The sequence below is a fragment of the Zea mays genome, chromosome 1 (assembly GCF_902167145.1).
Source record: "Zea mays cultivar B73 chromosome 1, Zm-B73-REFERENCE-NAM-5.0, whole genome shotgun sequence".
Taxonomy (NCBI): domain Eukaryota; kingdom Viridiplantae; phylum Streptophyta; class Magnoliopsida; order Poales; family Poaceae; genus Zea; species Zea mays.
This window is the reverse complement of record NC_050096.1, coordinates 16600922-16628582: the sequence shown is the minus strand read 5'-3', so window position 1 is coordinate 16628582 and position 27661 is coordinate 16600922. Positions and strand designations below refer to the sequence as shown.

General features: G+C 47.0%; 4 protein-coding genes across 7 annotated transcripts; 2 read left to right on the top strand and 2 right to left on the bottom strand.

Moving 5' to 3' along the window:
* The first annotated feature begins 2737 nt into the window (after positions 1-2737).
* ct2 (compact plant2) lies at positions 2738-10790 on the top strand. 4 transcript variants are annotated; one of them, XM_008680714.3, is made up of 14 exons: positions 2738-3097; positions 3307-3423; positions 3527-3599; positions 3837-3874; positions 3965-4054; positions 4209-4286; positions 4758-4865; positions 4951-5052; positions 9233-9288; positions 9361-9495; positions 9769-9862; positions 9948-10007; positions 10094-10173; positions 10340-10790. In XM_008680714.3, the coding sequence occupies exons 2-14, from the start codon at positions 3331-3333 to the stop codon at positions 10503-10505; spliced, it is 1173 nt and encodes a 390-aa protein (XP_008678936.1). In that variant the 5' UTR covers positions 2738-3097; positions 3307-3330; the 3' UTR covers positions 10506-10790. The 4 variants fall into 4 exon arrangements, with proteins under 4 accessions (XP_008678936.1, XP_008678943.1, XP_035823703.1 ...); NM_001157613.1 differs by having other exon boundaries at positions 2979-3097; positions 3303-3423; positions 10340-10784; XM_008680721.3 differs by lacking the exon at positions 9948-10007 and having other exon boundaries at positions 2826-3097; positions 3303-3423.
* A 49-nt stretch (positions 10791-10839) lies between these two features.
* LOC100284403 (YGGT family protein) lies at positions 10840-12304 on the bottom strand. Its single transcript, NM_001157298.2, has 3 exons — positions 12019-12304; positions 11716-11921; positions 10840-11514 (listed from the first exon to the last, which is right to left on the bottom strand). The coding sequence occupies exons 1-3, from the start codon at positions 12247-12249 to the stop codon at positions 11241-11243; spliced, it is 711 nt and encodes a 236-aa protein (NP_001150770.1). The 5' UTR covers positions 12250-12304; the 3' UTR covers positions 10840-11240.
* Positions 12305-18498: 6194 nt separating this feature from the next.
* LOC100383364 (uncharacterized) lies at positions 18499-26283 on the top strand. Its single transcript, NM_001327773.1, has 17 exons — positions 18499-19464; positions 19572-19649; positions 19940-20037; positions 20112-20165; positions 20419-20505; positions 20679-20843; positions 20929-21039; positions 22818-22886; positions 22967-23076; positions 23159-23264; positions 23497-23563; positions 23770-23849; positions 23939-24393; positions 25002-25176; positions 25418-25549; positions 25634-25784; positions 25885-26283. Exons 1-17 carry the CDS (start codon positions 18510-18512, stop codon positions 26001-26003), a joined length of 3012 nt encoding a protein of 1003 aa, NP_001314702.1. The 5' UTR covers positions 18499-18509; the 3' UTR covers positions 26004-26283.
* Positions 26255-27221, bottom strand: LOC103631787 (uncharacterized). The gene has a single exon (NM_001351081.1). It carries the CDS (start codon positions 27140-27142, stop codon positions 26498-26500), a length of 645 nt encoding a protein of 214 aa, NP_001338010.1. The 5' UTR covers positions 27143-27221; the 3' UTR covers positions 26255-26497.
* Positions 27222-27661: the final 440 nt, after the last annotated feature.

The following is a 27661-nucleotide window of genomic DNA, read 5'->3' as shown; positions in this document are numbered from 1 at the left end:
TTGCCTCAATTACAAGTGAGTGTTTGATCACAAGAAAGAATCAAGAAAGAAGGAAGCAATCCAAGCGCAAGAGCTCGAAAGAACACAAACAAATCTCTCTCTCTAGTTACTAGGGCGTTGTGTGGAATATGGAGAGGATTTGATCTCTTTGGTGTGTCTAGAATTGAATGCTAGAGCTCTTGTAGTAGTTGGGAAGTAGAGAACTTGGATGCAATGAATGGTGGGGTGGTTGGGGTATTTATAGCCCCAACCACCAAAAGTGGCCGTTGGGAGGCTGTCTGCTCGATGGCGCACCGGACAGTCCGGTGCACACCGGACAGTCCGGTGCCCCTTGCCACGTCATCACTGCCGTTGGATTCTGACCGTTGGAGCTTCTGACTTGTGGGCCCGCCTGGGTGTCCGGTGCACACCGGACAGGTACTGTTTGCTGTCCGGTGTGCCAGTATGGGCGCGCCTGACTTCTGCGCGCGCAGAGCGCGCATTAAATGCGCGGCAGAGAGCCGTTGGCGCGGAGATAGCCGTTGCTCCGGAGTCGCACCGGACAGTCCGGTGCACACCGGACAGTCCGGTGAATTATAGCGGACTATCCGTTGGAGTTTCCCGAAGCTGGCGAGTTCCTGAGGCCGCTCCTCCTTGGCGCACCGGACACTGTCCGGTGTACACCGGACAGTCCGGTGAACTATAGCGCGAGTGCCTCTGGAAATTCCCGAAGGTGGCGAGTTGGCGTTGGAGTCCTCTGGTGCACCGGTCATGTCCGGTGGTGCACCAGACACTGTCCGGTGTACACCGGACAGTCCGGTGCCCCCAGACCAGAGGTGCCTTCGGTTGGCCCTTTGCTCCTGTGTTGAATCCAAATTTGATCTTTTTATTGGCTGAGTGTGAACCTTTAACACCTGTATAATCTATACACTTGGGCAAACTGGTTAGTCCAATAAATTTGTGTTGGGCAATTCAACCACCAAAATTAATTAGGGACTAGGTGTAAGCCTAATTCCCTTTCACATACTAAAGAGAAAGAGAGACGGTGTTTGGTTGACTGCGCGCACGCACTCGTCAACCCTACGTCCGACGTGAGGAGGGAGTGGGACGACAGGCGGGCGCGAGCGAGCTGGTGGGAGACGCTGCCACTGCCAGTGAGAGCGGGCGGTATCGCGCCGCTCTCATCCACCACTGGAACATGTCCCTGAGCAAGAGATAGTTGAAAGGCAAGCGACGCGTTGGTGGCAACATCACTGGGTGATAGCAAGGGGCGATAGTGAGGTGGCAGTTTCGATTGGTCCACCTGGCCACGTCAGCGCCACATGTGCTAGCGATGTAGCTAGTCGGTTTCGACAAGTACAAAACGTTCGTAAAATTGTGAAAATCACAAATTCCATACCCAATTCATCTATACAAATAACCCCTACCAGGGCAGGCTTTATAACACCCCGTTAATTCCTGGACCGGCGGTACTTACTTCTAGCAGCTCTCTAGGATCATATATTGTCCTCACAGACCAACACGAGTCTTTTGTGCTCATTTTGTCCTCACTCGTGCGCACCCGAGAAAACTTTCCGGTCGGTTATCCATCCAAAATTGCTCCAAGCCAAACACGCTTAACTTGGAGGTTCTTTCGAGACATCTTTCGAAAAAGAAGATGTACCTTGTTGGTATGGATACTCTATTAATTGTATTAAGCCTTGGGCCAGGATATCACAATCCACCCCCCTTAGAAGACCGGCGTCCTCGTCGGTCAACTCTAATCCAGGAATCTCTCCTCTTAGTCACGTCTGTGTGTCTAGTGTCGTCATATGCCATGCCATGTGACCACTCTGGGCCCACATGCGCCATATACCCGACCCCCTAGCCCACACACGCCCGTGAAACCTCGAGGGTCGGCTCTGATACCACTTGTAACACTGCGTCCAATCCCTGGACCGGCGGTACTTACTCCTAACAGCTCTCTAGGATCATATATTGTCCCTACAGACCAACACGAGTCTTTTGTGCGTACTTTGTCCTCACTCGTGCGCATCCGAGAAAACTTTCCGGTCGGTCACCATCCAAAATTGCTCCAAGTCAAACACGCTTAACTTGGAGGTTTTTTCGAGACAGACTTCTGAAAAAAGAAGATGCACCTTGTTGGTATGGATACTTTATTAATTTTATTAAGCCTTGGGCCAGGATATCACCATCTCAGGGGCCAGGATATCACAAATTTTTATTTCAATAAAAATAGTATGTTGTGTGGTTTTTTAGCGTTGACATAAATCTACGTGAATTACTTAATTCTGAAATAGAAAACCCCGATGTGGTTGTGGGTTTAGGGTATAGCCTGTTGCAGACTATGCACTTGAACAATAAGGTCAAGAGTGCAGTCTGGAGCTGACGTGGTAGAGCAAGAGGGGATGGTGCACTGACACCCGCCTAAGCAAAAGTTTCCTTTCAATTTGTAGCAAACCAATATGTTCAACGTGATCCCTATGGTGTGTTTGGTTGAAGAGTTAACTAGAATGTGACAGTTTTATTTCAAAGAATGGAGCCATTATGTCCTATGTTTGGCAAGCAGAATATATGTGTTTCATTTTTTTTGTCTGGTTAAAGAGTAAAATATTCTTTGTTTGGTTAGAGATGCATATGATTAGGGAGGGAACGAGGGGGAGAGTCCTCCCGTCCAAAAGAGCGCTCCTATCCGATTATTTTGGTGGAAAAAACATTCTAATTATTTATGATACATTTTTACCTATAGACTTTATGAGCCGTTTTATTTCTGTTCCATTAAAAACTAAACACCCAGAAAAAAAAACACCTCCTCGTTCCATTCTCGTCCGTTTCTCGACCAAACACGCTCTCTCTCGGCAGCGATGCGAGAACGTGCCTTTCCTTCTCGCTTTCACTGGTACCAGGTGGCGACCATACAGCACGGAACTCCAGTTCACCGCTGCCTTTCTTCTACTGTTCACCCCGCGTGCGCTCGCTCACTCGCTCTCTCCCCTCTGGCTCTGAGTGGCGCTAGTGGGCGACCGCCGCCGCGTCCCTCCGTCAGGTGCCCAGGTGTAGCCTCGTCAGCCCCTCCGTCAGGTCTTCGTCGGCCCCCTCGCCGACGAGCACCCACCAGGTACGCGCACCCCCCTCTTCTTCGCTTGCTTCCGTGCGGAACCGAGCACCCGAACCCTAACCTAAGCTATTTGCGTATTTGTATTCGGATCTGATCTGATCTAATTGCAAGCTTATAAATGTACCATGCTCTAACTTCGTGTTTTTGCAAACATTATTGGGCGTACATGTGTACACCCATGTCCTTTACTATATCCGCTCCCCAGCCAGGCATGAGAGCGCGCTTCTAGAATAATGTCTGTGCTTACCTGCGTGATTGAAAGCATGGGCTCATCCTGTAGCAGATCCCATTCTTTCGACGAGGCTGAAGCAGCTGAAAATGCAAAGGTAACTTGTCACTTAGACCAGGCTGATGCTATCAGGAGGTTATGATTTTGTGTTGGTAAGCAGCAACACTTGGTTCCTTCTGACATTAGCAGTGTGGGTGCAGTCTGCAGACATTGACCGGAGGATTTTGCAAGAAACAAAAGCCGAACAACACATCCACAAGCTCTTACTTCTCGGTAATGCCAACTTACTTGAACTTAAGAGCTTTTTTTTCTTCTTCATGTGAAGTATATCTGTTCTGTAGTTTTCTCTCTTGATAGTTTGCTGGATCAGCCAAAAGAACTGTTGCGAAGTTGATCCCTAGTCACTTCTCTTTCCATGCATTCTAGACTTGATAATGTGCCTGTCCATTGATAAGGTACTTTGCCTGTATTCCTAACAGTCATCCTCCTTTTCAATCACTTCTTTGTAAGGTGCTGGAGAATCGGGGAAGTCTACAATATTTAAACAAGTAAGGTTTATGCCACTCCCTAGAGGATCATAATTCTTATGTCATCATCAAGACAGCAAGTCACGGATGTGTCTTACCGCTCATTCGCAGATAAAGCTTCTTTTCCAAACTGGCTTTGACGAGGCAGAGCTTAGGAGCTACACATCAGTCATCCATGCTAATGTGTATCAGACAATTAAAGTATGCTATACTAAAAAGGGTGTGTCTTTTTTTTTCTATCACGTTGTAGAGATGATTATGTAGGAAGGTTTCGTTATGGAGTTTCTTGCTGCTCCAATGAGGGTGTATTTGCAGATATTTTTTCTCAGTAAATGAGTTAAACATGCACACGCAGATATTATATGAGGGAGCTAAAGAGTTAGCCCAAGTGGAACCAGATTCTTCAAAATATGTCTTATCTCCAGATAATCAGGTTTGCACACTTGCCTTCAGAAATTAGAGTTAAGTTTTGGCAAACTTGGTTATTTTGCAATGTAATTGTCCTGGTGTGGTCCTGACACAATTGCTATGGTTGAACCTGCCTGGAGCTGTTATAATCCAAACTGCCTTATTATGCTTTGCACGATTACATGCTAACAAAATGAGCATTTGATCAGAGAAGGCAGCTAGGAACCTTGCCCCTACATTTTATTGCTTCAGAGAAGGCAGCTTTAGATTTGCTCAAATATTTGTTGTCTCAAATGTTTATTATGCAGTATTCATCTATGTCAAGTTATGAGCATTTGCTTTGTTTGTAGTTATGAGGTTAAATAGTTAACAAATCTCATCTTGGTAGACGTTGCAATGCGTTTATTAGCTCTTAGAAGCTTCTCATAGCACACCACACACATTTTTACTTAATTACCTTTTGTATATTTGTATTGTAACTTTATTATTAATTCAGGAGATTGGAGAAAAACTATCAGAAATTGGTGCCAGATTGGAATACCCATCGTTGAACAAAGAACGTGTACAGGATGTAAGAAAACTATGGCAAGATCCAGCCATTCAGGTGAAATTCCATTTACTTTGATTTTTTTTAAAAAATGTATAAACTTTTAAACATAAAGTTTGATCATTTAGAAATTCATTTGTAGGAAACTTATTCACGTGGGAGTATTCTGCAAGTCCCAGACTGTGCACAGTACTTCATGGAAAATTTGGACAAATTATCTGAAGAAGATTATGTACCGACAAAGGTACACAATTATCCTCAATCTATTTTTAGGAGAGATTTTACATATGCGTTTTACAATGTCACATATTTCATGTTGATTGTCATGGTACTGAAATCTACCTTTTGAGGCTATCAGATAGCAGCAGAACGAGAACCTAGATTAACTATGAAATATTTCTTTTGAAGACCTTAGGAGATCATTAGTTAAATTAGAGTATATTATGCATGTTAGAGTATATTAGGCAACTCCTGATATGGTTGGTTTAGGATTGATTATAATCCTGGGATAACCTTCCTTACATCTGGGATAACCTTTCTTATCTCTAGGATAGGCTTTTTGCCCTCCAAGTCATGTACTCCTATATATTCTCCCTAGAGGCTCAATGCAATACATCCCACACATTATACACATTCTCTCCTTCCTTCAAAATATTCAGTAAGGAAACACATATTATACCTTGCATATAACAAGGCAGAATCGTCATGCCCAGTTGCAGTGCGTCAAGGAAAAAAAACTACTAAACTGCACAGTGTTATTAAAACTACGTTTAAATGATGCTTAAACTACGTTTAAACGTCAAAACTCTAATTAGAGGTTAAAACCACGTTTTAGCGTTTTGGCGTTCTAAACTGTAAAACGCAGTGTTTTATGCATTTTAGACCATTAGCTACTTTTGGGCCCAGTCTATTAGTTACTTTTGGGGTTCAATCCAGCTCATGGGTGAAGTTTTGGTAAGCCACTAACCTCTCTGTTTTGGTATATAACTTCATATTATTGTCTGAAATTATGATGTATTGGTATCTTTCCTATGTTGTTTAAAACTACGTTTAAAAGTCAAAATTTCACCCATGAACGTTCTAACGTTTTATCGTTTTAATAACCTTGAAACTGCAATATATCGGGCTTAATTTTATCTGAGTCTCTCAGGCCTCAAGCTCTTGAGTTTCCATGTGGTCCTCTACCAGAAACTTTTCTTTGCTGAAAAGACTTCCGATTCCTTTGTCAACTTCCATAACATAAGCTTGGTCACACTAGCCAAGTTATTTTTCTTCAGCAATGATGTTCCCTCCTCTCAAGCAAATAAAGGTGGTGTTAAATTATATTTATGTATTTGAATAATAGTAGCACATTAGGAACAGCCTCTAAAGTGATAGTATATGCTGCGGAGGATTCAAAAACACAGCCCCCGCGTCGTCCTCCGCTCGGGCGACACGGGTGGCCCCTAAACCCTAGCGTCGCCACCCCCTTCCCCTCCCTCCCCCTCGTCGTCGCCGGAGGAGTCTACCCGAAGTCGGCGCGGGCCCCAAGGATGGCGGTGGCGGGGCGTTCTTCCTTCGATTGGTCTCCCCGTGCTCAAATCTGAGGTCTGAGTGGGTTTCTGTGTCGGGCGGTTTAGTCGCGGCGCAGCAGTAGGCGGGCTCGCGTAGTGGCGGCGTCTAGGCAGTCAAGGTCCCCGCGCGGGTGTGGCGCTGTGCGTGCGGCCTCGTGGCTTGGCCACGTTCCGGCGCTCCGCGATCTCGACCACTGTCTCTAGGACGGCAGCGGAAGGATGGCAGAGGGAGGTGCTGGCAGCAGGCTGTTCTAGGCGCCAGTGGTTCTGTCTCTGTACTGGCAGATCCTTCAGGCGGTTTTCTCGCCAGTGCTGCCGCTGGGGCTCACGGTGCGGCTGGCAGAGAAGGCAGAGTGTCGAGCCTTCTTCCTCTTCGGTGCCGAGGACAAGTCGCTCCACTTCTTCCGGGACCTCGTCGTGGCTGGGCATCACACGCTTGGTCCTCAACAGCGGTCGCCTCCTGTTGTGAGACGATTGAGGAGCGTAGAGCTTGTCTCCTCGCACTGCCAGGACGCCGGATCGGGGAAGAAGCGTTGCCAACCAACGGCGTGCGGAGCTCGGAGGCTGAGAGGTGTTGGGGCGGTGATGGCTGCGGTCTGGTCCTACGATGGTGCTCCGAGGTTGGGTGGCTCGACAGCGTCCAAGTGTGTGTCGGTTTGGGGCGACGGTGGACTAGCGGGGTGGCCCCAGCGGCGCCTGCTGTGGTGCGCGCGCCAAGATCTGCCATGTCGCGGTTGCTGCTGTCAAGTCGGGCCGACGGAGGGTGCAGCACCAGGTGCTGTTGGAGGCGAGTTGTGTGGCACTCGTGCTCGATGTCTGCTGGCTTCGGTGGCCGCGTCTGCCGGTATTGGCTCCGGCGTGCGTCGGTGTGTCGCATGCGACATGGTGGTGCTCGGTTCCGTGTGCCCAACCGGAGGGGGGGTGGCCGACGCAGCTTTGTGGCTGCTGCGAAGTCGACGCGTCGCTGCCCCTCTGGAGGGGTTTGTGTGGGTTGTTAGATCAACGATGACGACAGAGGTTGCTTGCTTTGATCCGGGGTCTTGGCCTGACGTTGTGCTGGGGGACTTCTTGGGTGAAAGTCTCGGCGACGGTGGCACCCGCGGGCTTCGCTTTCCCTGTTGAGGGCTTTGCATTCCCCAGCACTATCTTCCTTGGGCGAAAGCCCGGTCCATCTCGGACATGCGACGGTGCGTCCGTGATGTCACTCCCTCCCTGAAGGCGTCGCTGTTGAAGTTTTGTCTCGACCATGGTGTTGCCTTTCGGTTGATGCTTTTGCTTCTCGGCGTTCGGTATGCGGGTGAAGGTTTGGTGTTGCAGCGTGAAGTCGAAGCTGCTACGTCAGTGGATGTGGCTCGACAACGATGACGTGAGGCGAAATCCCCCTTCTTCATTGACAGGATTGCGTCGAAGGTTGGGCATATGCCTGGGGCAGGGCGGAGGATCAAGATTGGAAGTCAAGTTGGTGAAGAATCGGAGTTGTATCACGTGAGGTATCTTGATGCTTGGCAACGACGGCGCACTGCGGTCTTCCTTCTTCTGTGTCGGAGTTTGGGTGTAGACATCATCAGGTTTTTCTTTGGCCTTAGGTTGTCCGTCTTGGGGAGTCGAAGCTGCTCGTTCTTTGTGTTGAGCTCGGCAACGATGACTCTGGATGGGCTTTGTGTGTGGGGCTGCTGCTGTCTAGGTTGCTTGTGCACCCTGTGTAGGTTTTGGGCCCGGTTTTCCTTAAAATTGGGCCAATTCCACTCTTCCTCTTAATTGAGAGGTAGAGCTCCTGCCATTACGTTAAAAAAGGAACAACCTCTAAAGTAACATGGAATCATCTCGTTCGTGATCTGTCATGATACTCTTTGTGGATATTTTCCTAAAGGCATTTCTTGATCGATCATATATGCTACTTGTGTAATATTTTTTTCTCGAACGCGCTAGAGAGGTGCACATCATTACATTAAGAAGAAAAAGGGTCCAAAATGGACCAGTACAAGTACAAGAAAAAACAACCACCTTACGGTGGCCAAAAACGAAAATACAGAAAAACGTCCATACAACACCAAGAGAACTACCGCTTTATAGCCCAGGAATTGGAGCTGTTAGAAGAGAGAGGCTCTTGGCCCCTGCCATATCCCACAACTCCCTCTCTTCCTCAGCCCTTCTAATGGCAACATTTACATTGGAGTGATCTTGTCAAAGACGCAGCCGTTCCTATGGTTCCAGATGGTCCAGAAACCAAGAATTATTAAGGAATTGAGTCCCTTTTCTGCTATGCCTTGCACCTGTTCGCTCATCCTTCTCCACCATTCCATGGCCTTCCCTTCCCCTGGCTGAGGAGCAAGTCCTTGAAGATTGACCTGTCCCAGCAATCTGCACCAAAATTCCCTTGCGAAAACACAGCCAACTAGTAGGTGGTCAATTGATTCAGGATCTTGATCACAAAATGGGCATTTTGCAGGATGTTCAAGCCCTCTTTTTTGCAGCCGGTCTGCTGTCCAGCATCTCTGAAGGGCAGCAAGCCAAGGAAGAACTTGCATTTCGGGGGGGGGGCACGATTTCCAAATCTTATCACTAGGTTCAAACTGAATTGATCCAATGAAAAGGTTCTCATAAGCAGCTTTGGCTGAGTATAAGCTAATTGTGTAATATCAATAGGGTTTTGCTGGTCTGAACATCAAATTCTGTCTGAATTGGAATCCAGTCATCCTCATGCCATATGGAAATTTAAACTTATATTTTGTTTTAATTTCCTTTCATGTGGGTATTTCATGATATCTATTTCTGTTACTACCTGGTTATTTGAGGAGGTCGGAAAAGGCTTGTACTTGATTTGTATATTTGATAATTTATTTGCGCTACTTGACAAGGGCTGATTTTCAGGAGGATGTGCTTCATGCAAGAGTACGGACAAATGGTGTGGTAGAAACTCAGTTTAGGTATTCCTTGGTTATGCTATTTGCTTATTATTAGTTAGATATAACTCTAATAATCAGTTTTTTTCCCTGCAGCCCTCTAGGAGAGAGCAAAAGAGGCGGAGAGGTCTATAGGCTGTACGATGTAGGAGGCCAGAGAAACGAGAGAAGGAAATGGATCCATCTTTTCGAAGGTGTTAATGCTGTAATATTCTGTGCTGCCATTAGCGAGTAAGCCCAGTTTCCTTGTTTGCACTTGATTGGCTTGAACTTAACTGTAATGACAAATTGTACTCAGAAGCTGTTTTTTTCCTTCAGATTTTGTTTGGGTGCTGCAAAAATTAATTATAGCTGCCTCTAAGTCACTAAAACTAATTGATTTTCCATGATCAGAACATCTGTTCTGTTACTGATGCTATCCAGTTCTATTCTGAGTGCCTTTTATAATAATTGTATTTCAATTGAAATAAATTTGTATTTTTGTATGTTTGGGGCACTTGACAGGTATGATCAGATGTTATTTGAGGATGAGACAAAGAACAGAATGATGGAGACTAAAGAACTCTTTGATTGGGTGCTAAAGCAAAGATGTTTTGAGGTTTGTATCATAATCATCACAACGTCTGTTCTCATACTATCTTTTTATCATTAAGAGACCTACCTGATGCAATTTTGACTTTCAGAAAACCTCATTCATGTTATTTCTTAACAAATTTGACATATTTGAGAGAAAAATACAAAAGGTAACTAGTGCGCTTCTTTACCTATTGAGAGATGAGTATAATACACTAATTCACACATATGAATAACACTAATTCTCCTTATGTAGGTCCCTTTAAGCGTGTGCGAGTGGTTTAAAGATTACCAGCCCACTGCACCTGGCAAACAGGAGGTGGAACACGCCTACGAGTGAGTGTGATCCTGTCATCCTGTGTCTCCCTATGGCTTGTCAGTATCATATAAAGATGCATATGCGCACATAGATGCCACATTAAGTTTTCCACTTTGTTGTCATCTTTACGTGCTGGTTTTGGGTCTTAAATTCTTAATATTGACCAGGGGATCATTTTTTTAGGTTTGTAAAAAAGAAGTTTGAGGAGCTCTACTTCCAAAGCAGCAAGCCTGACCGTGTCGACCGAGTGTTCAAGATCTACAGAACAACAGCCCTGGATCAGAAACTTGTAAAGAAGACATTCAAGCTGATCGACGAGAGCATGAGGCGTTCCAGAGAAGGAACTTGATCGAGGATGTGGTGTTATAAGCCACAAGACAAGTAACTAGGATGGTGTGAGGAGCAGAAAGTTTACAGTGTCGCGGCTTTGGCCGATTGTGATTCTTTTTACATGAGGAACATTTGTTGATCTTTTTGCCCCACCACAAGCCAGTAAAAGTATCTGTTTTGCGCTGGTCTTGGGGAGGTTTGGGTCGTCTCCATTTCCCCCCAATGTTAGGACAAAATGTACTTACCATCTTTTGGAGCTCTGCCTGTTTGGCCTCACAATATCAAGTTCATTCGTTGTTGTCTATGCAGCATGCCTATTCACGAATTGTCTGAATTTGTTAACCAACAACAGATGAAAGTTCGATTGGTACTCTCTCAAGACTGAATTTGGCTACGCATCGCGATCACACTATCGGAATTCAAGAAAGCTGACCGAAAGTGCTACACATACATGCAGCAGAAAGCACAGCCCTCACCGCCAAAGCATTACAAAGCACAAAAACCATTTGAAGAAAGCTCCGCAACGCCAACGCATTACAACGCACAAAAACCATTTGAAGCTCTGAAGCAACGTGGTGAACCAAAGGGGCGAACTCTGCATGCGGCATTGACAGAGTTTGCATTCGATGGCTAGAGAGCGAGGAGCATGCATGTCCAACACATTGCTGTGCAGATCTCGAGCGTCTGATGCGAAGCATGATCCCCAGCTGGTAACAATAAGGCATTTGACGAACCCAGCCACAAGCTCACATGCCTAGTGACCACCATCTTCTCCCTGTGATGTCTTTGATCGCATTCTCCGCATCCATTTCCTCTGGTTGGGACTGGGAGTCGCCGAGCTGGATGAAGCAGCAGTCCTCTGGTGGTGCTGCGCCGCTGCCGAGCTCGGGAGCTCCGCCGGAAGCGCGGCCGCCGTGCTGGTGAAGGCGTTGAGGACGAGGAAAGCGAGGATCGGCGACAGGTCCAGCGTTCCCCCGAGCGGCGGGATGATGCCCCGGAAGATGTTCAGGTACGGGTCACATATCGTGCTGCATTGCATTGCCATCGTTTGAACTTTTTGACGAAAGAAGTGTCACACTGTCATATGCTAGTTTCGGAAATGTAGGTTGTGAAATCATCTCGTTTTCTAGCGACCCAGCTGGAGCTCTCCACTCTAAATCTCAGTTCTTGAACTACATCAATAGGGAAGCGTAGCATGTACTACCTACCAGAGCTGCGATGGCGCCTACCTGAGAGGCGCGACGATGGCGGGCGGCGTGTTGGGGAACCACGTGAGCACGAGCCTGACGACGAGCACCGTGTTGTAGAGGTTGAGGAAGTTGTTGATGCCGTTGGACACCACCAACCCGGCCACCGAGTTCCCTAGCACCGCCGCGAAGCAGTGCCCCCCGGACAGCACCGTCGCACGCCGCGCCGCCACCAGCCGCCTCCTGCCCTGCTCGTTTCTCGTTCCATCAAACCACAGCGGCGTTTGGCTTCCGTATACTGTGTTACCGAGACCGAGCTCAAGAATGAAGTGCGTGTATGCCTACCTGGGAGAAGGAAGAGAGGTGTGAGTGGGCGGCGAAGAGCGGCTTCAGGAGCGGGTGGGAGGTCGCCGCGGACGCGAGCTCCTCGAGGCGGCGGGCGAGAGGGGTCAGGACGTCGGGGCCGGGGAGCGCGCGCGTCCGGTGGACGCCGGGGAACGGCAGGTGGCGTACGGCGAGGAGGAGCGGCGGCGTCGAGGCGTGGTGCTGAGCCGGGTCGGCGTTGGGGGAGGCCATTGGCGTCGTGCTTCGAGCCTTCAGGCGGATGGCGGAGATGTTACAGGCTTCAGATAACGTTACGAGGCAGTATGGAATTGTTTTTCTAGATTGGTCCTTGGACTGTAGAGAAATTATCAGGCGTTGAAAAAAAGTAACCGCTGATAGGATTTAGATTAAAAATTCAGACCAATTCCTCTACTTGCTAGAGTTCTCCACTCCATTGCTTCAGAATGATGATTTCCCGGTCGTCAATGCCTTTTTGTCCAATGTTTCCTTGAAAAATTCAACCAAGGGGATCCCCTCCTGTTTCTTTTTAATAAAGCCTGTTTGGCATGGCTTTGACTCTGACTTTTCTTTGGAAAAAACCAGAGCCCTGCCAAACTTTTTTTTTCTTCAAAACGGCTTCCAGCTAAAAGCACCTCAAATTTAGAGTCGTTTTTGTACTACGGAGAAGAAGCCATAAATAGTAGTTCCACCGACTTTAGCTCTAGCTCTGACAATTGTAATACTTGGAAATAGCTCTAGTTCTGGGATAAATCGTTTCTGCCAAACAATTTACAAAATAACTTTAGCTCTAACAAAAAAGTTAATTTTCAGGAAAAGCTAGAGCTAGAGTTGTTTTTGGACAAGCCAGAGCCATGTCAAACGGACTCCACCACCAATCTCGAATTATCTATTATATGACATTTTGTCCAAATTGTAAACCATTCTGATTTTTCTAGACATGTTTACCTTTTCTTATTATATATCTAAGCCAAAACAACTTATAATTTAAAATAGATGGAGTAATTAGATACACAACGTGTATAAATAATTAGATACACTATGTCTAAATACTTAGATATATACTTATCTAGATATATACTTAGATATATACTCCCAGACACAGTACATCTATATAATAAATAAATGTTTTATAATCCAGAACATGTGAGCGCATAATTATCACCCTTACTTATGGTAAACCCCGGATGAGTAGCTGTTGCATTTTTTCACCCAACTGCAACAACGGTCAGATCTAGCATTCTAGGCACACGACATTATGATTATGTTTGGTTCAGTTTTTTTTCTAACCAAAAATATGGTTGTAGGGAGAATTTAACTGTGGAGAGAATTTGAGTATCGTTAGGATTACATGTAGAAAAAGATGATATGCATAGAGTTAAGTATCTAGAAAGTGACAGATTCCTGCTATTGCAATGATTCAACGAATTATGTGTTTATGTTGATTTTGGATGGTTTTCAATAAATTGATTTTTATAGTAGTTGGCCGAAAAGCTTAGCGTTTGGTTGTATGCAATAGATTTTAATGGCTAGTTGTGAAAAGCTGAAACAAACATAATTTATGTTGAAGCATTGGAATCGAGAAATGATGTGGACTTTGGTGCTTGACAAAAGTGAAACTTGAAATCCACTGCTACAACGACTAACAGAGACCTCGGGTGAGGAATGCTTGCGATTTTGGTTAGCTATAGGACGTCAGGACATGTGACCTCCCTTGGCAGCGGGCACGATGCGATCCCAACCGGCACTGCAACGTTTGTTTTAGTGTAGGTGCAGATAGAGATGATATCACAATGTAAGATTGTCCGCAACATTTTCTCAAAATTTCACTCTTGATATCTCACTTATGCGTCATGTTACCCAATTTTACCTTATACTTTTTTTTCTCGGATAGTGATTTCCTCTAAATTCTTTTCATATACCCATACTACAACTATAAAAATAGTATTTTCCATATATTTTTATCATCTATTATCATTTTTCTTAACTAACAAATACTGGAAAGGACAAAAATCGAGTGGCTGTGTAGCGCACCCCTTGATTTGGGGGAGAGAGAGCCTCCCCTAGCACTCGAGCCTGTTGTAGCCTTTATAGACGCTACAGTGCTAGGAGATAGGGGAGCGGTCCGCATTTAGGGCCCGTTTGGCACAACTCCAGCTCCTGATTCTAAGCGAGGATCTGGAGGAGCCATGCCAAACGGGTATTTTTTTAAACTAATTCTCGTGTGGAGCCGAAAGATTAGGAGTCGTTTTTGTGAAGAAATGTGGGATCTAAAAAACCTTCTCCACCCTCCCTTAAAACAGTTCCTCAACCAACCAAATATGGACCTCCCCTTAAAGTTTGATCGAAATTACCCGCAATTATCATTGGACAAAAACATAACGAGCCAATTTATGGATTAAACATTTGAGACCATTTTATGCACTACTATGATGGAAATATTTTATATGTTATTGTTTCATAATTTTTTTCTGTATATGCATCCTACTTATTGGTTTGTAACAAAGTTGAACTGCAAAGGGTAAAACAGACAATCGCCACAGACCACCGACTCTCAGCAGACAAGAATCAGTTTATTTGCCAAACGGTTTTAAAAATGATTCTGATTCTCTAGGAGAATTAGGAGGATCAGCTCCTCATGAGGATCAGGATCTGGAGCTAAAGAAGCAGGAGCTGGAGCTTTGCCAAACGGGCCCTTAGTCAAAATGTTTATTTATTATTTGTTTGAGTTATTAATTAAATTTAGTTAAAAAATAATAGAAATAAAGTGAATCTAATACTTAAATTTTATAGTATAAAATTTAAATCCATTGCCAACATCTAGCTGTAGTGTAAGCACCACTGGTTTATAAAAAACTGGTCGGATTTTGCGGTAAACCGATCAGTTTATCGAAACCGCCGGGTTGCAGTTTCAATTAACCATCATTTTTTCTTCAAAATTCACCCTAAATTTGAAAAAAATGGAAAATATATAAAAAACTGTTGGTAAACCGACATTTTAAACTGGTAAATCGCCATTTTGGACCGGTAAACTACCATTTTTTGTCGAGAAACCAGATTTAATGCGAAGATTGAGTTCAAGTTTAGGCATATTAGTCTTGTTTACTGTTATATACTATATGTGAAGATAGTTTACTGTTAGATGCTATTTTTTACCCAATTTTAGTGCTAGTTTATGTGCCCAGACATTGTTAGTGCTTAACTGTTTATACATGACATATATGTGAAGATGTTTTATGTCAATTATGTATTGTTCTTGTAAGAGACATGACAGATATAGTCTAAAAGCATGGAGAGAAGGTTGGCATGAGTTTTAAGTGCAAGTATTATAGAGAAACGTAGAGCGGAGGGGGACATGTCCAAATGCATGCACATTGTTGGAACTTGCTCTCCGGTGCATACCTTCAACGGGGCGCTGCGCAGATCGACGTCTCGGGCGTCGAAGGTTAGCGACACATGGGACCACTTCGTCTGCACGACCGGACCGGTGATGGCGACGTGGTTGATGCTGCGGTAGTGGTCCCGCTTCTGCCGCTTCGTGTCGAAGTCGGCGCTGGACCCCCCAGTGATCATATGAATGACTCCGCGATATGGCTGATCGACGAAGTCTTCTTGCTTTGGGGCATGGGGGTGGTGGATGTTTTGTTGTTGCTGGTGTGGATGTGGGGATGGGGGAGGTACGATTTGTACTTCCTGGTGGTGTTGGTATGCGTGGTGCGGTGGATGCGGAGCGGGGGCGTGGATGTATGGTGGAGGGGGTTGCTGATATGTGTGCGCGACAACTCTAGGGTTGTCGGCTGGTTGCGCCCGTGCCATCCTGTCTCTGGTGGCCTTCGTCTCTGGGCAGTCTCTGGTTTGGTGGGCGTAGTCTTCGCCATGAAACAGGCAGTAAAATCGGCGCGGCGGCTGCGCACGTCCCCGGCCCCGACCGCGAGTTCCGTTTCCGCGGCCATGGGGGGATATTCCTGGCGGCGAGGGGCCTCACCAGCGGGGGGCTGGTTGGCGATGTTGTGCACCTGCTGCTGATTGCGGCCGTCCCGACCGGAGTCTGGCTGCGGAGTCCTCGTCCACGTGCGGCTGGACTGTGGAGCGTCTTTGGGTTTCCTCTGAGACTCGACTTTGCGCTGGTGGAGCTCTTCGGATTTGGCGTATTTTTCAAATAGCTGATACAACTCCTGGAGGTTCTTGGGTGGATCCCTGATGCAGTGGCTGTAAAGGACGCCAGCCCGAAGGCCACTGATGGCGTAGTGGATGGCGATCTGGTCGTCGACCGAGGGCAGCTGTGACTTGAGTGTCAGAAACTTGTGGTAGTACTCCCGCAGAGTCTCTTTTTCCGGCTGCTTGCAGAGTAAGAGTTCAGCCAAGGCGTCGGTGTCTGGGCGGTACCCTTGGAAGTTGAGCAGGAATTTGTCCCGGAGGCTTCTCCAGGAGTCAATGGACAACGGGGGCAACCTTGTGAACCAGGTGAGAGCTGGGCCTTCGAGGGCGATGATGAAAGACTTGGCCATCGTGGCGTCGTCCCCTCCGGAAGATGCAACAGCGACCTGATAACTCATGATGTACTGTGTTGGGTCAGTGCTGCCGTTGTACTTGGGATAGGTCCCTACCCGGAAGTTGGCAGGCCAGGGTGTCACTTGCAGGTGTGGCGCCAGGGGACTTCGCTCGTCGAGGTAGTTGACACCTTGGAATGCCGCGACGTGTGGGATGGCGTGGTCGCGCTGAGGGAAGTGCAGGTCTTCGACTTGTGCGCGCTGTTGCAGGGGTGGCCCGTGTTGCAGGCCGAAGTGGCCTTCGCGCTGCATGAGCGCGATCTCTTGCTCGAGCTCCTGGGCCTTCTGCTCTTCGTCTCGTATCATTTGCCGCACCTTAGCTTGTGCAGACACACGTTGGCGCTTGGCCTCAAGTATCTCTTTTTGCTTCTGGAGATTGCGGTTCTTGATGCGCAGGGCGTGCAGCTGTAGCTGTTCTTCCGCTGAGACACCGATGACTTCGCCGTCCTCGGTGAGGTCCGCGCCCTCCGATGGAGCGAAGTCTGGGGGAGGTTGCAGCTGTCCTTCAGAGCCGCAGGTGCGGAGAGCGTCGTCTTCAGTGGCCTCTTGGTGGGTAGTGTGGGTGAGGGCGAGGGCCTTGCCCTTTTTTGCGGCCAGCAGTGCTGCCTTCGCAGCCTCGTCAGCCTTCGAGCTAGCTTTCTTGGGTGCCATCGCGGGTGGTTTTTTCGTAGCACGAATGGTGGGCGCCAAATGTTGGAACTTGCTCTCCGGTGCAAGTTGATCCAACGGGGGAGTGTAGCAACACAAACAGGGTTTTTGCACGAGATGGCAATAGCTCTGTTAATCTAGCCTCTCAAGGGCACTGTGCGGGGGTATTTATAGGTATCTGAGTGCCCAACGTCCAGTGTTAAGGACGCATGTGCCCTCAGACACCTAGGCTATCCCCGGAATATTCCCATAAAGCGGGGTTACAGACCGTAATTACAGGGAGGCCTTTACAAATTAGGCCCGTAATGCGCAGCGGCCACGCAGGGCATGTTACAATGGGCCGGATCACACGTGGGCCTCCATGCTGGACGAGACACAAGATGAGACGACCTCATCACAGGTCTTCGTCTGGTGACGTATGGGACGAAGGGTGAGTCTGCCCGTTGTCTTGTCTCCGTTGGTGCAGCGAGGACGGCGAAGGCATCGAGCGAAGGGTGGCGTCTTCGCCTTCGCCCCAATACACATATAACTATAAGTAGACCTGCATGTTAGTTTTACTTTGTCGTTCTTATTTTTCTCACTAATATATCTCATACCTTTTGTATAGGACTATGTATACGGAATGGGTCCATATCACGATCCTTCCACACATGTCTGAGTACTATTATTATGACTCGATCTGAATACGTAAGTATTGTGAAACATGTCGACATATATGTCGTGGGAGAATTCTAAAAGAACTTGTATTTGAGTATTGTGCAGTTTGATGATTGATTGTTGCATGAGAATTGGAGTTTTTGGTTATATATGTATGTCGTATGTTATTTTTGGTGAATATATATTGTGTGGATCAATTAATATAAATTGTTCAACGTGAATTGAGCAAATTACAAAACAAACTCAATCATTTTTGTGTTTTTTTTTTGTAAAAGACATAAAACAACGGTTCATTTTGGTGGAAAACCGACGATTTCAGACGATTTACCAGCAGTTCTTTGTGGTTTACCGCCGGGTTTTACAGGAAAAATTGCTTTAAATTTGCTATATGGTTTAACCAACCAAACTGATCGATTTTTATCGGTTTTTGATGAGCCCTCTTAAAACAGTTTGATTAACCTTCGACAGCACTCGTGGGTCACCACGGATCCGGAACCCGAGCGCACTTCCAAATTCCTATCCCAAACCAACCAACAGTCGCCACGTTTTCCACGGCTAAAAGGTTCCAACAACTGGCTCCAATAGTGTCTCCTGTGTCCCAGACGTCCAGGTCCAGATCATCACGAGTTCGATCATCACATGGATTGGAGCTCCTCCGTCCTCCTCGCCTCAGCTTGCAGACACGTCACCATCGTCCTCCCCTCCCCTCTCCCTTCTCGAGTTAAAATGCCGGCGCTCGTCAACCACCAGTCCACCACCTCTCTTGCTCCTTCCCACCCCTCATCGGCTCCTCCGTTTCCCACCACAACACCCCATGTCCGTCGCCTCCCTTCCCCCACACGGCGCCAGGCCCTGAGCAGCCAGCAGCGGACCCACCACCCTCTCCGCCTCCGATCCGCCGCTCGCCGGGGAGGCCTCTGGTCTCGGGTCCGTCTCCAGACCATGGCCACCACTGCCACCATCTCCCTCCTACAGCACGTCCGACCTCCGGCTTCGGGCGGTAGTCTTCTCCCCCTTCCCCTCCAGCGCCTCCGCCCTATTCACTGCCGACGCTCGGCGCCAGCCTCCCATCACTCCCTCCATCGCAGTCTCCACCTCCGTCTCCCCACCCGCGGCGCACCCGCGGACCGGCCCCGCGCCACGGCTGACCCGTCGTCCGCGCTCGACGCGGCGGCCGGGGAGGGGGCCGCCGGTGCCACCACCGCGCTGCTCGACGTGAGCGGCATGATGTGCGGCGGCTGCGCGGCGCGGGTGCGGTCCATCCTGGCGGCGGACCCGCGGGTGGAGATGGCGGCGGTCAACCTCCTCGCTGAGTCCGCCGCGGTGCGCTTGCGGGCGCCGGCGCCGCCGGGCGCGGGGGAGGAGCTCGCGGCCAGGCTCACGGAGTGCGGGTTCCCCGCCACGGCGCGCCGAGGGGGAGCGGCCGCGGGGGCTGGGGAGAGCGCGCGCAAGTGGAGGGAGATGGCGGCCAGGAAGGAGGAACTCCTGGTGCGGAGCCGGGGCCGAGTCGCGTTCGCGTGGACGCTCGTCGCGCTCTGCTGCGGCTCGCACGCGTCCCACATCCTGCACTCGCTCGGTATCCATGTCGGCCACGGTGAGTTACCACGAGACATTCATAGAGTGATCTGGTTTTCTGGAATAACAGAGTGATGTTTAATATTGGCGCGAAGGGCCCCTCTGATCAGTCTGCCCATGGTTCAGGAACGTTTTTGGATCTGTTGCATAATCCTTATGTGAAATGTGGCATTGCTACAACTGCTTTGTTTGGGCCTGGAAGAGGTATAATCGGCTCCCAATGTTTCCTTATATTGTGCATTAGTGTACCGATTTCAGTTTACATGTTGTTTTGTTCAATGGTGTGCCGATGGATAGCCACTGCTGTATATTTTTTTAATGTTCAATCAATTTCTAAGAATTAAGAACGTTAGGACTCAGGAAACTGAACAGGGTGGATTGCTAAGAATTAGGAAACAAAATTGAAGCCAAATCAAGTGCCGTCATGTTGTCAGCATTGTGCTTCTCTAATTATTCCCCTCCCCCTTGGTCACATCATTTTAATATGCCTCCAGATATACTCTTTGATGGTTTTAGAGCATTCAAGCAAGGTTCCCCGAACATGAACTCTCTAGTAGGATTTGGATCTGCAGCTGCATTTACTATCAGTGCTGTAAGTGGTGTCTATAGTGAACTTTACTGTCCAACCATGTAGATATATACTAATTTAGCTTTGCATTTCTTAAGGTGTCCTTGCTGAACCCTGACTGGGAGTGGAATTCAACCTTTTTTGATGAACCGGTGAGCCAATTCTTTTGTAGTCCTATTGATTGAGCTGTGATTATTATCTTCCACTCTTGTTGTAGTGTTGCTCTGATCTTGGATCTTGCAATGCTTTTGACGAAAGCAGTGTCAATTCCCAGAACATGGGAACTTGATCTTTTTTCCCCACACTAGTCGAACCAATTTGGTATTTGATTGAATAACAATTGAGTTACGAGTTTTGTTTTGCATTATGAAGTTTTGTTGAAGAAAGTTTTTTTGTAGCATGCAGGTCATGCTTCTTGGATTTGTACTTCTTGGACGATCTCTTGAAGAAAGTGCAAGGCTTAAGGCATCCAGCGATATGAATGAGCTCATTGTAAGTGCTAATTTATATCTATGTATTGTTCCACCAAGAAGCATTTGTCTTTTGCATTTTACAATGCTAGAGACAGAAGATAAGGTGGATAATCTTTACTTCCATTTTCCACAAACCCTATAGAAAAAAACATTGTTTTGTTGAAACTAATGATGCCTGGTAATCCATGGCAGTCACTGTTATCACCTCAGTCGAGGTTAATTGTTACTTCCTCAAGTGACAACCCTTCTGCGGACAGTAGTTTGAATTCTGATGCGATCACAGTCGAGGTTCCTGTTGATGATGTCCGTGTTGGAGACTCAATATTGGTCCTGCCGGGAGAGACTATACCTGTAGATGTACGGAGTCACTACATAGTTTCATTTTTCTTAATTGCCAGTATTATCGATCAATCGATTAATCCATCTGAAACCCATTTTGCAGGGTAATGTCATTGAAGGATCAAGTTTTGTTGACGAATCAATGCTTACTGGAGAGTCCTTGCCTGTAGCCAAGGAGACTGGGCTTCCTGTATTTTCAGGAACTGTGAACTGGGTATGCATAGAACTTCTTGCCTGAAAGCATGACCCTTGGTCTAATTCCAATAAGATGTTTCCAATCAACTGTATATTTTAAGTTCTTGAAAAAAATAAATGTCTCATTACTCTAAAATGCTTTTTTTTCCTCTCGAACACGTAGGAGAGTTGCGTATCATTTCATGAGAAGAAGAAAAAAAACAGTATATACAAGAACCTAACACACCACACAGACACAAACAACAAGAGGAGGTACAATCGCCTCCTAGCCGGGGTTGAACACAAAAGCCAGATCCGAAAGACGGGTCAAGCCTTTGGCTCCCGCAAAACACCACATATTGAACTCATCACCGGCTGAGGTAAGCAATCTAGCTATAGAAGGTTGAGCACCATTGAAAACACAATCATTTCGGTGTCTCCAGATATTCCAAGCCCCCAGGACCACCAAGGAGTTAAAGCCATCTATGAGATCCTTAGGAACAACCTCAGCCGATCTACTCCACCAAGCTTCAAAACTTATATCTTCCATCCCCGGGGAAAGAGCGGCTAGGCCGACATGTTGGAGAAGGAGAAACCAAAATTGCCTCGCGAAAACACAGGAAACAAGCAAGTGATGAATAGACTCCCCTTTCTGGTCACATAAGGGGCAAGTACTAGGATGGGGAAGTCCCTTCTTAGCGAGCCAGATAGCCGTCCAACGCTTGTTATGTAAGACCAACCAGAGGAAAAACTGACACTTAGGCGGCGTCCAGGTGGTCCACACTCTTTCAAAGCCCGCCAGGGAGGTAGAGCCGCAGAACATTATCTCATGAGCAGATTTGGCCGGATAAATACCATTGGAAAAGAACCTCCAGTAATGTTTATCTGGAACTCCCGGTTGAAGATCAACATCAGCCACAACATCTGCCAGAATGATGAAGTCAACAATGACCTCCCACGTTACTACTCTCCTTAAATCCCCAATCCATGAAGAGCTACACAGAGCGTCAGCCACTGTCCTTCTCTTCACCAGCCTTTTAGGAACCAAACTAAAAACATGAGGGGCCAAGTCTGCAATCCTCTGACCCAAGAGCCATTTGTCATGCCAAAAAAGAGTGGACTGCCCATCACCCATCATGGAGGCTATTGCCAAATAGCACAAGCTATCCAAAAACCGATTTGATTGGAAAGGCAAACCAGTCCAAGGTTTGGAAGAATCAGTTTTTTTGGAGCCAGATCCATCTAACCTATAGTGCCCTATTTGAACATTGGATGTCAGAGATACCAAGGCCCCCCAACTCTTTGGGACATGTTACCTTGCCCCAGGCCACCATACAGTGGCCACCATTAGCCTCTTTACGCCCTCTCCACAGGAACCCGCGACGGATTTTATCGATGGCTTTAATAACCCACTTAGGCAGATCCAGTGCCATCATATGATAGATAACAGTAGCAGTGAGAACAAATTGCACCTGGGTAGCTCTGCCAGCATGGGTCATCAGGTATTCAGGTCAGCTTTCCAAGCCGGTAAGAGGTCAGCCACCTTGTCAATGAGAGGTCATTACTCTAAAATGCTGCCCTCTCCATTTATGTTTCCCATCATTTAATCAATTGAAAGTGTGACTGGTGTCCGCTGTTCTAAAGTTCTGTAGCCAAAGTTTGTCATGTCCTCAATGGATGCTTTAACAAGACACAATTCACAAAATTCGCTACAATGCCTTGTGTCACTTCTTCAACTTTGATGTTCCAGTAAGTTCAGATGTCTTTCACTCGTTTTAGCTGGATAAGCTAACAGCCATTATTTGACTTGTTTTGAAGGATGGCCCGCTAAAGATTAGAGCAACATGTACTGGACCATCATCAACAATAGCTAAGATAGTCCGCATGGTTGTGAAACACACCCTTTGCTGTTGAGAGTAAAGCGAAGGGTGAAAAGGGTGTTTAACTATATATGTATCCTTGAACAGGTTGAGGATGCCCAAGCACGTGAAGCTCCTGTTCAAAGGCTCGCAGATTCCATCGCAGGACCATTTGTGTATACTGTTATGACGTTGGCTGCAACAACCTTTTCCTTCTGGTGTGCTCTTGTTTTTTTATTTCTTCTATGAAAATCTTATGACTAAAAATATTGCCTTTTTATCCCTCACCCCCTTCCCAAGGTATTACATTGGCACACACTTATTTCCTGAGGTTCTTCTGAATGATATTGCTGGTCCGGATGGGGATTCATTACTTTTGAGTATAAAGCTTGCTGTGGATGTATTAGTAAGTGACCCTGCTATAGTTTTTTCTTTAACAGAAGAAAAAACTCAGCATTTCAATCTAGGTTTTGGAATTTTTTCAAATTGACTGGTTTCACAGTTGATCAATTAACATGTACCCTTAATATGGTGTGGTAATTGCACATGCAAAACCTGAAATCTCATTCAAAAGCTCTTTCGCAAAACCACGTTTGAAGCGTTTATTTTGACTAATTCTGTGAACTTTACTCCTGCAGGTTGTTTCCTGTCCTTGTGCACTTGGATTAGCTACACCTACAGCTATCTTAATAGGAACTTCCCTAGGTAACTTTCTATACCATCTGTTTCCATCCATTTGTTCTGACTTTCATAACATGATGGGGATTAGATAAACTTGTAGACTCTTTCATGAGCAAATTTGGGTCCCTATTCTAATTGTCAATTTCTCTCTATACTTTTCTACAGAAACTTTTCTGATTGCATATTTTTGTTTATCATAACTTCCTGTCACTTCAATTTCCTTTTACTAGGTGCTAAAAGAGGGTTACTGGTTAGAGGAGGTGATGTTTTAGAGCGTTTGGCTGGAATAGATACTCTTGTGCTTGATAAAGTGCGTGTTTCTTTTATCATTTTTTCATGGTAAAGTACTATTCCCATTGTTGCGTTTTTTTCATTAGAAACAATGTATTCCGATTCTAGACAGGGACGCTTACAGAAGGAAAACCAGTAGTGACTTCTATTGCTTCTCTGGCATATGAGGAGACAGAGGTCCTTCGTCTTGCTGCTGCAGTGGAGAAAACAGCATTGCACCCAATTGCAAATGCTATAATGAACAAGGCTGAACTACTCAAGTTGGATATTCCGATCACAAGTGGTCAGCTTACATCGCCTGGATTTGGTTGTTTGGCTGAAGTAGATGGGAGTTTAGTTGCAGTGGGCACTTTGGATTGGGTGCATGATCGTTTTGAAACTAAAGCATCGCCAACTGAACTGAGAGACCTTAGAAACCGGCTGGAGTTTATGTTGTCAAGTGAAGCATCATCATCAAACCAGTCGAAGTCAATTGCTTATGTTGGCCGTGAGGGAGAAGGAATTATAGGTGCTATTGCTATATCAGATATTTTACGAGAAGATGCAAACTTAACTGTGGAGAGGTAATTTCTGGAGTGATTATTTGCATTTTAACCGTGTTTTCTTGGTACAGATCCATTTCTCTTATCAAATAGGGTTATCTTCAGAAGCATGGTGAAATGCTGCTGCTAGGTCCTTAGAGATACGAAAGGGCCTCTAGCCGAGTTGGTTAGGTGGTCTGAGAAGCACTCCTTAGGTCCTGGGTTCGACTCCCCATGTGGGATCGAATTTCAGACTGTGGTTAAAAAAAAACCCTCGCCTATTCCACGCCAAAGCACATGTCTAAGGCCTGGCTACGGTCACGGTTGTTTCTCACATGGGCTACGATGCCGCTGTGTATGGATGGGGACATGGGGTAGGGGTTTTCTCAACCTACGTGAAAAGATCTTCTTTATATAATGCCCGGGGGCTTTCTTACTTGACATGGGGTAGGGGTTTTCTCAACCTACGTGAAAAGATCTTCTTTATATAATGCCCGGGGGCTTTCTTACTTACCCCCACAGGCCACATGTCGAGTTATTGCTCATGTTATTTTTGAAGTAGCATGCAAGTTTTGCAACTGTCACTGCCTTATCTGTATAGTTAAAGCAGTGAAGCATGTTTAAAGTTGTCTTGTCTTGTTAATCATCAGGTTGCAGCAGGAAAGCATTACAACGTTCCTGCTGTCAGGGGATAGGGGAGAAGCAGTGACAAGCATTGGGAGGACCATTGGAATCAGGAATGAAAACATAAAGTCTTCCCTGACTCCGCAAGACAAAGCAAGCATTATATCAACTTTGCAAGCGAAGGGACACAGAGTTGCAATGGTAATGAAATCCAATGCTCTATTGGTGTTCTATCATGGACAGGTCAAATATCCACACTTATGATTCATAGACCAAAAGTATAGCCCAAAATTTGAGATAATAGACAAAGTAGTTCAGAATTGCTCACTGGAACTGGAAACTTCGTGTCAAGTACTTGACTACATGTCTATTTTTTAACTTTACTTTTTTTACCTGCATGGATTCCTAACAACATTGACTTGTTGTACTCGCTGTTGTCTAGGTTGGTGATGGAATAAACGATGCCCCGTCTTTAGCAGCCGCAGATGTTGGAATAGCCATGCGAACTCATTCAAAAGAGAACGCTGCCTCTGATGCAGCTTCAGTTGTTCTACTAGGCAACAGACTTTCTCAGGTAAGGTTCTTTCCTGTAATGTTTCTTTCTCTGAGTAACTCAACTCAAGTGCCATTAACGGGGATCAAACAATCTCCTGTGCAGGTGGTAGATGCGCTATCCCTGTCGAAGGCAACGATGGCAAAAGTTCACCAAAATTTGGCCTGGGCAGTGGCATATAACATAGTAGCCATTCCAATTGCCGCTGGAGTGCTGCTGCCACAATATGATTTCGCCATGACACCATCTCTCTCAGGTAATGTTTACTGAGGACAACTACGTGCTTTGTCTGTTACGCCATGTTTTGGTACATCGAACTTTAGTAACGATGCTATATTTGGCGGTTTATCATGCAGGGGGGTTGATGGCCCTTAGCTCAATCTTTGTTGTCAGCAATTCTTTGCTTCTGCAGCTGCATGGGTCGTTTCAGAACACAGAAAAACGGCAGGGTGATCTGAGCTCAAGATTAAACTGAATTGTTGGGTTTAGTTTGACCCAGCCGAAGGACAGTGGTATTGAATTATAGAGGGTTCTGATACTGGTTTTCCAGCTCCGGCTAATTGAACTGAGTCAGAACTATAAGTAGCAAGCTATTCGTGTCAGTAGTAGCATGTTCCTGTACTGTTTGTCAACCCAACTATAGTAGCAAGTATGACCCAGAAGGACAATAATCTACCACGGCCTTCAAAAACATTGTAAATTAGTAATGGTACTGCTGTAAGCCTGTAAACAAAGTTAAGGCGTATGACTATCGTTCATGGTCTAGCAATGTGCAACAAGCTATAAGCTTCATTTCACACAGGTATGGGAAGTTCAGTCAACAGAACTAGTCGAATAGCAAGCAGTACACATAGCAACTATGGCCACACTATAATGGCAATCATACCCCTGAACAATAGCATAGCTAGGAGATTACTGGCGATTCTTCTACTTCTACTTCTACTTCCATGTGTTGGTTGTTCTAGGCTTCTAGCACTCTTCGTATCCATCGTTGTTGGCCCAGTGCACCTTCTTGCCGCTGCTGCTCCGCATCACCTTCTCGTCGACGGCCTTCACCCCGGCCTCCGCAGCTGCCGCCGACTCGGCCTGCACACGCGCCATCTTCCTCCCTCGCTTTCTCGCCGCGGCCGCCTTCTCCGTCTCGGCCTCCTGGTACTCCCTCGCCCAACGCCGGCTCAGCACGCATGTTGCAGCTAGCGCGACGGCCTGCGCCATGAACATGGCCAGCAGCAGTAGCTCCTCGAGGAACGCCAGCACGAACTGCTCCCGGCGATCCCTGGCGGAGCCGAGGAGGCGGAGGCTGTGGTCGTGGCGGAGGAAGAAGGCCAGGGAGGCCAGTGCGTGGCCGGACAGCGCGGCGAGCGCGAGCGCCGTGCTCGCGGCGAGGCAGAGGTGGGTGAGCTGCGCGTGGAGCGCTGCGAGTGCGGAGAGCAGGGTGGTGGCGTGCACGGAGACGAGCGCCCAGCCGAAGGGCGTCGGCCGCGGGCGGAGGAGGAAGACCGGGCCGAGCGCGGCGGCGGCGAGGACGAGGAGGGAGAGGTTGAGGAGCCAGACCAGTAGGTTGGGAAGAGAGGAGCATCTCCGTAGGCTCGAGTTCTCGGTGGCGGACGCCATTGCTTTACTGGGTGCTTGTGTTCTCAGTGCGACAGTGATCGTGTGAGTCTGATCTGTTGCTGAATGCTGAGTTCAGAGGAGCGGGGAAGTGCGTGGCGCGTGGGGTAAGGTTTATACAGAGTGGGAAGACTGACCGTTGAGCAGAGCAACGGCTAAGTCGGCGCCGGGAGTGTGGAGCCTATGATTACTGTCTCCTAGTCCTAGTTCACCGTGCTCGAGGAGCCAGTTGCCATCAGCATGGAAGTTAGCTTTAGGTTAAAAGAATAAAAAGTTGATTGAATTGGACAATTGGTTCCACTGCAAATGGCAGTACGTCTCGAGTCGTGTTTACTGTTTAGGGACATAATTGCAAAAAAAAAAATCAAAGAATATGTTACAGCCCCTCTACCACCCGCGGATACACCACAGAAGCCGCCCCTTCGTCGCGAGCCTGGAAGAAGAGAGCGCCGTGCCAACGTTCGACTGGCGGGCCCGGAGTGGAAGTGACCTGTGCGTGTCTGTCGCGTGGGGCTGCGTCCT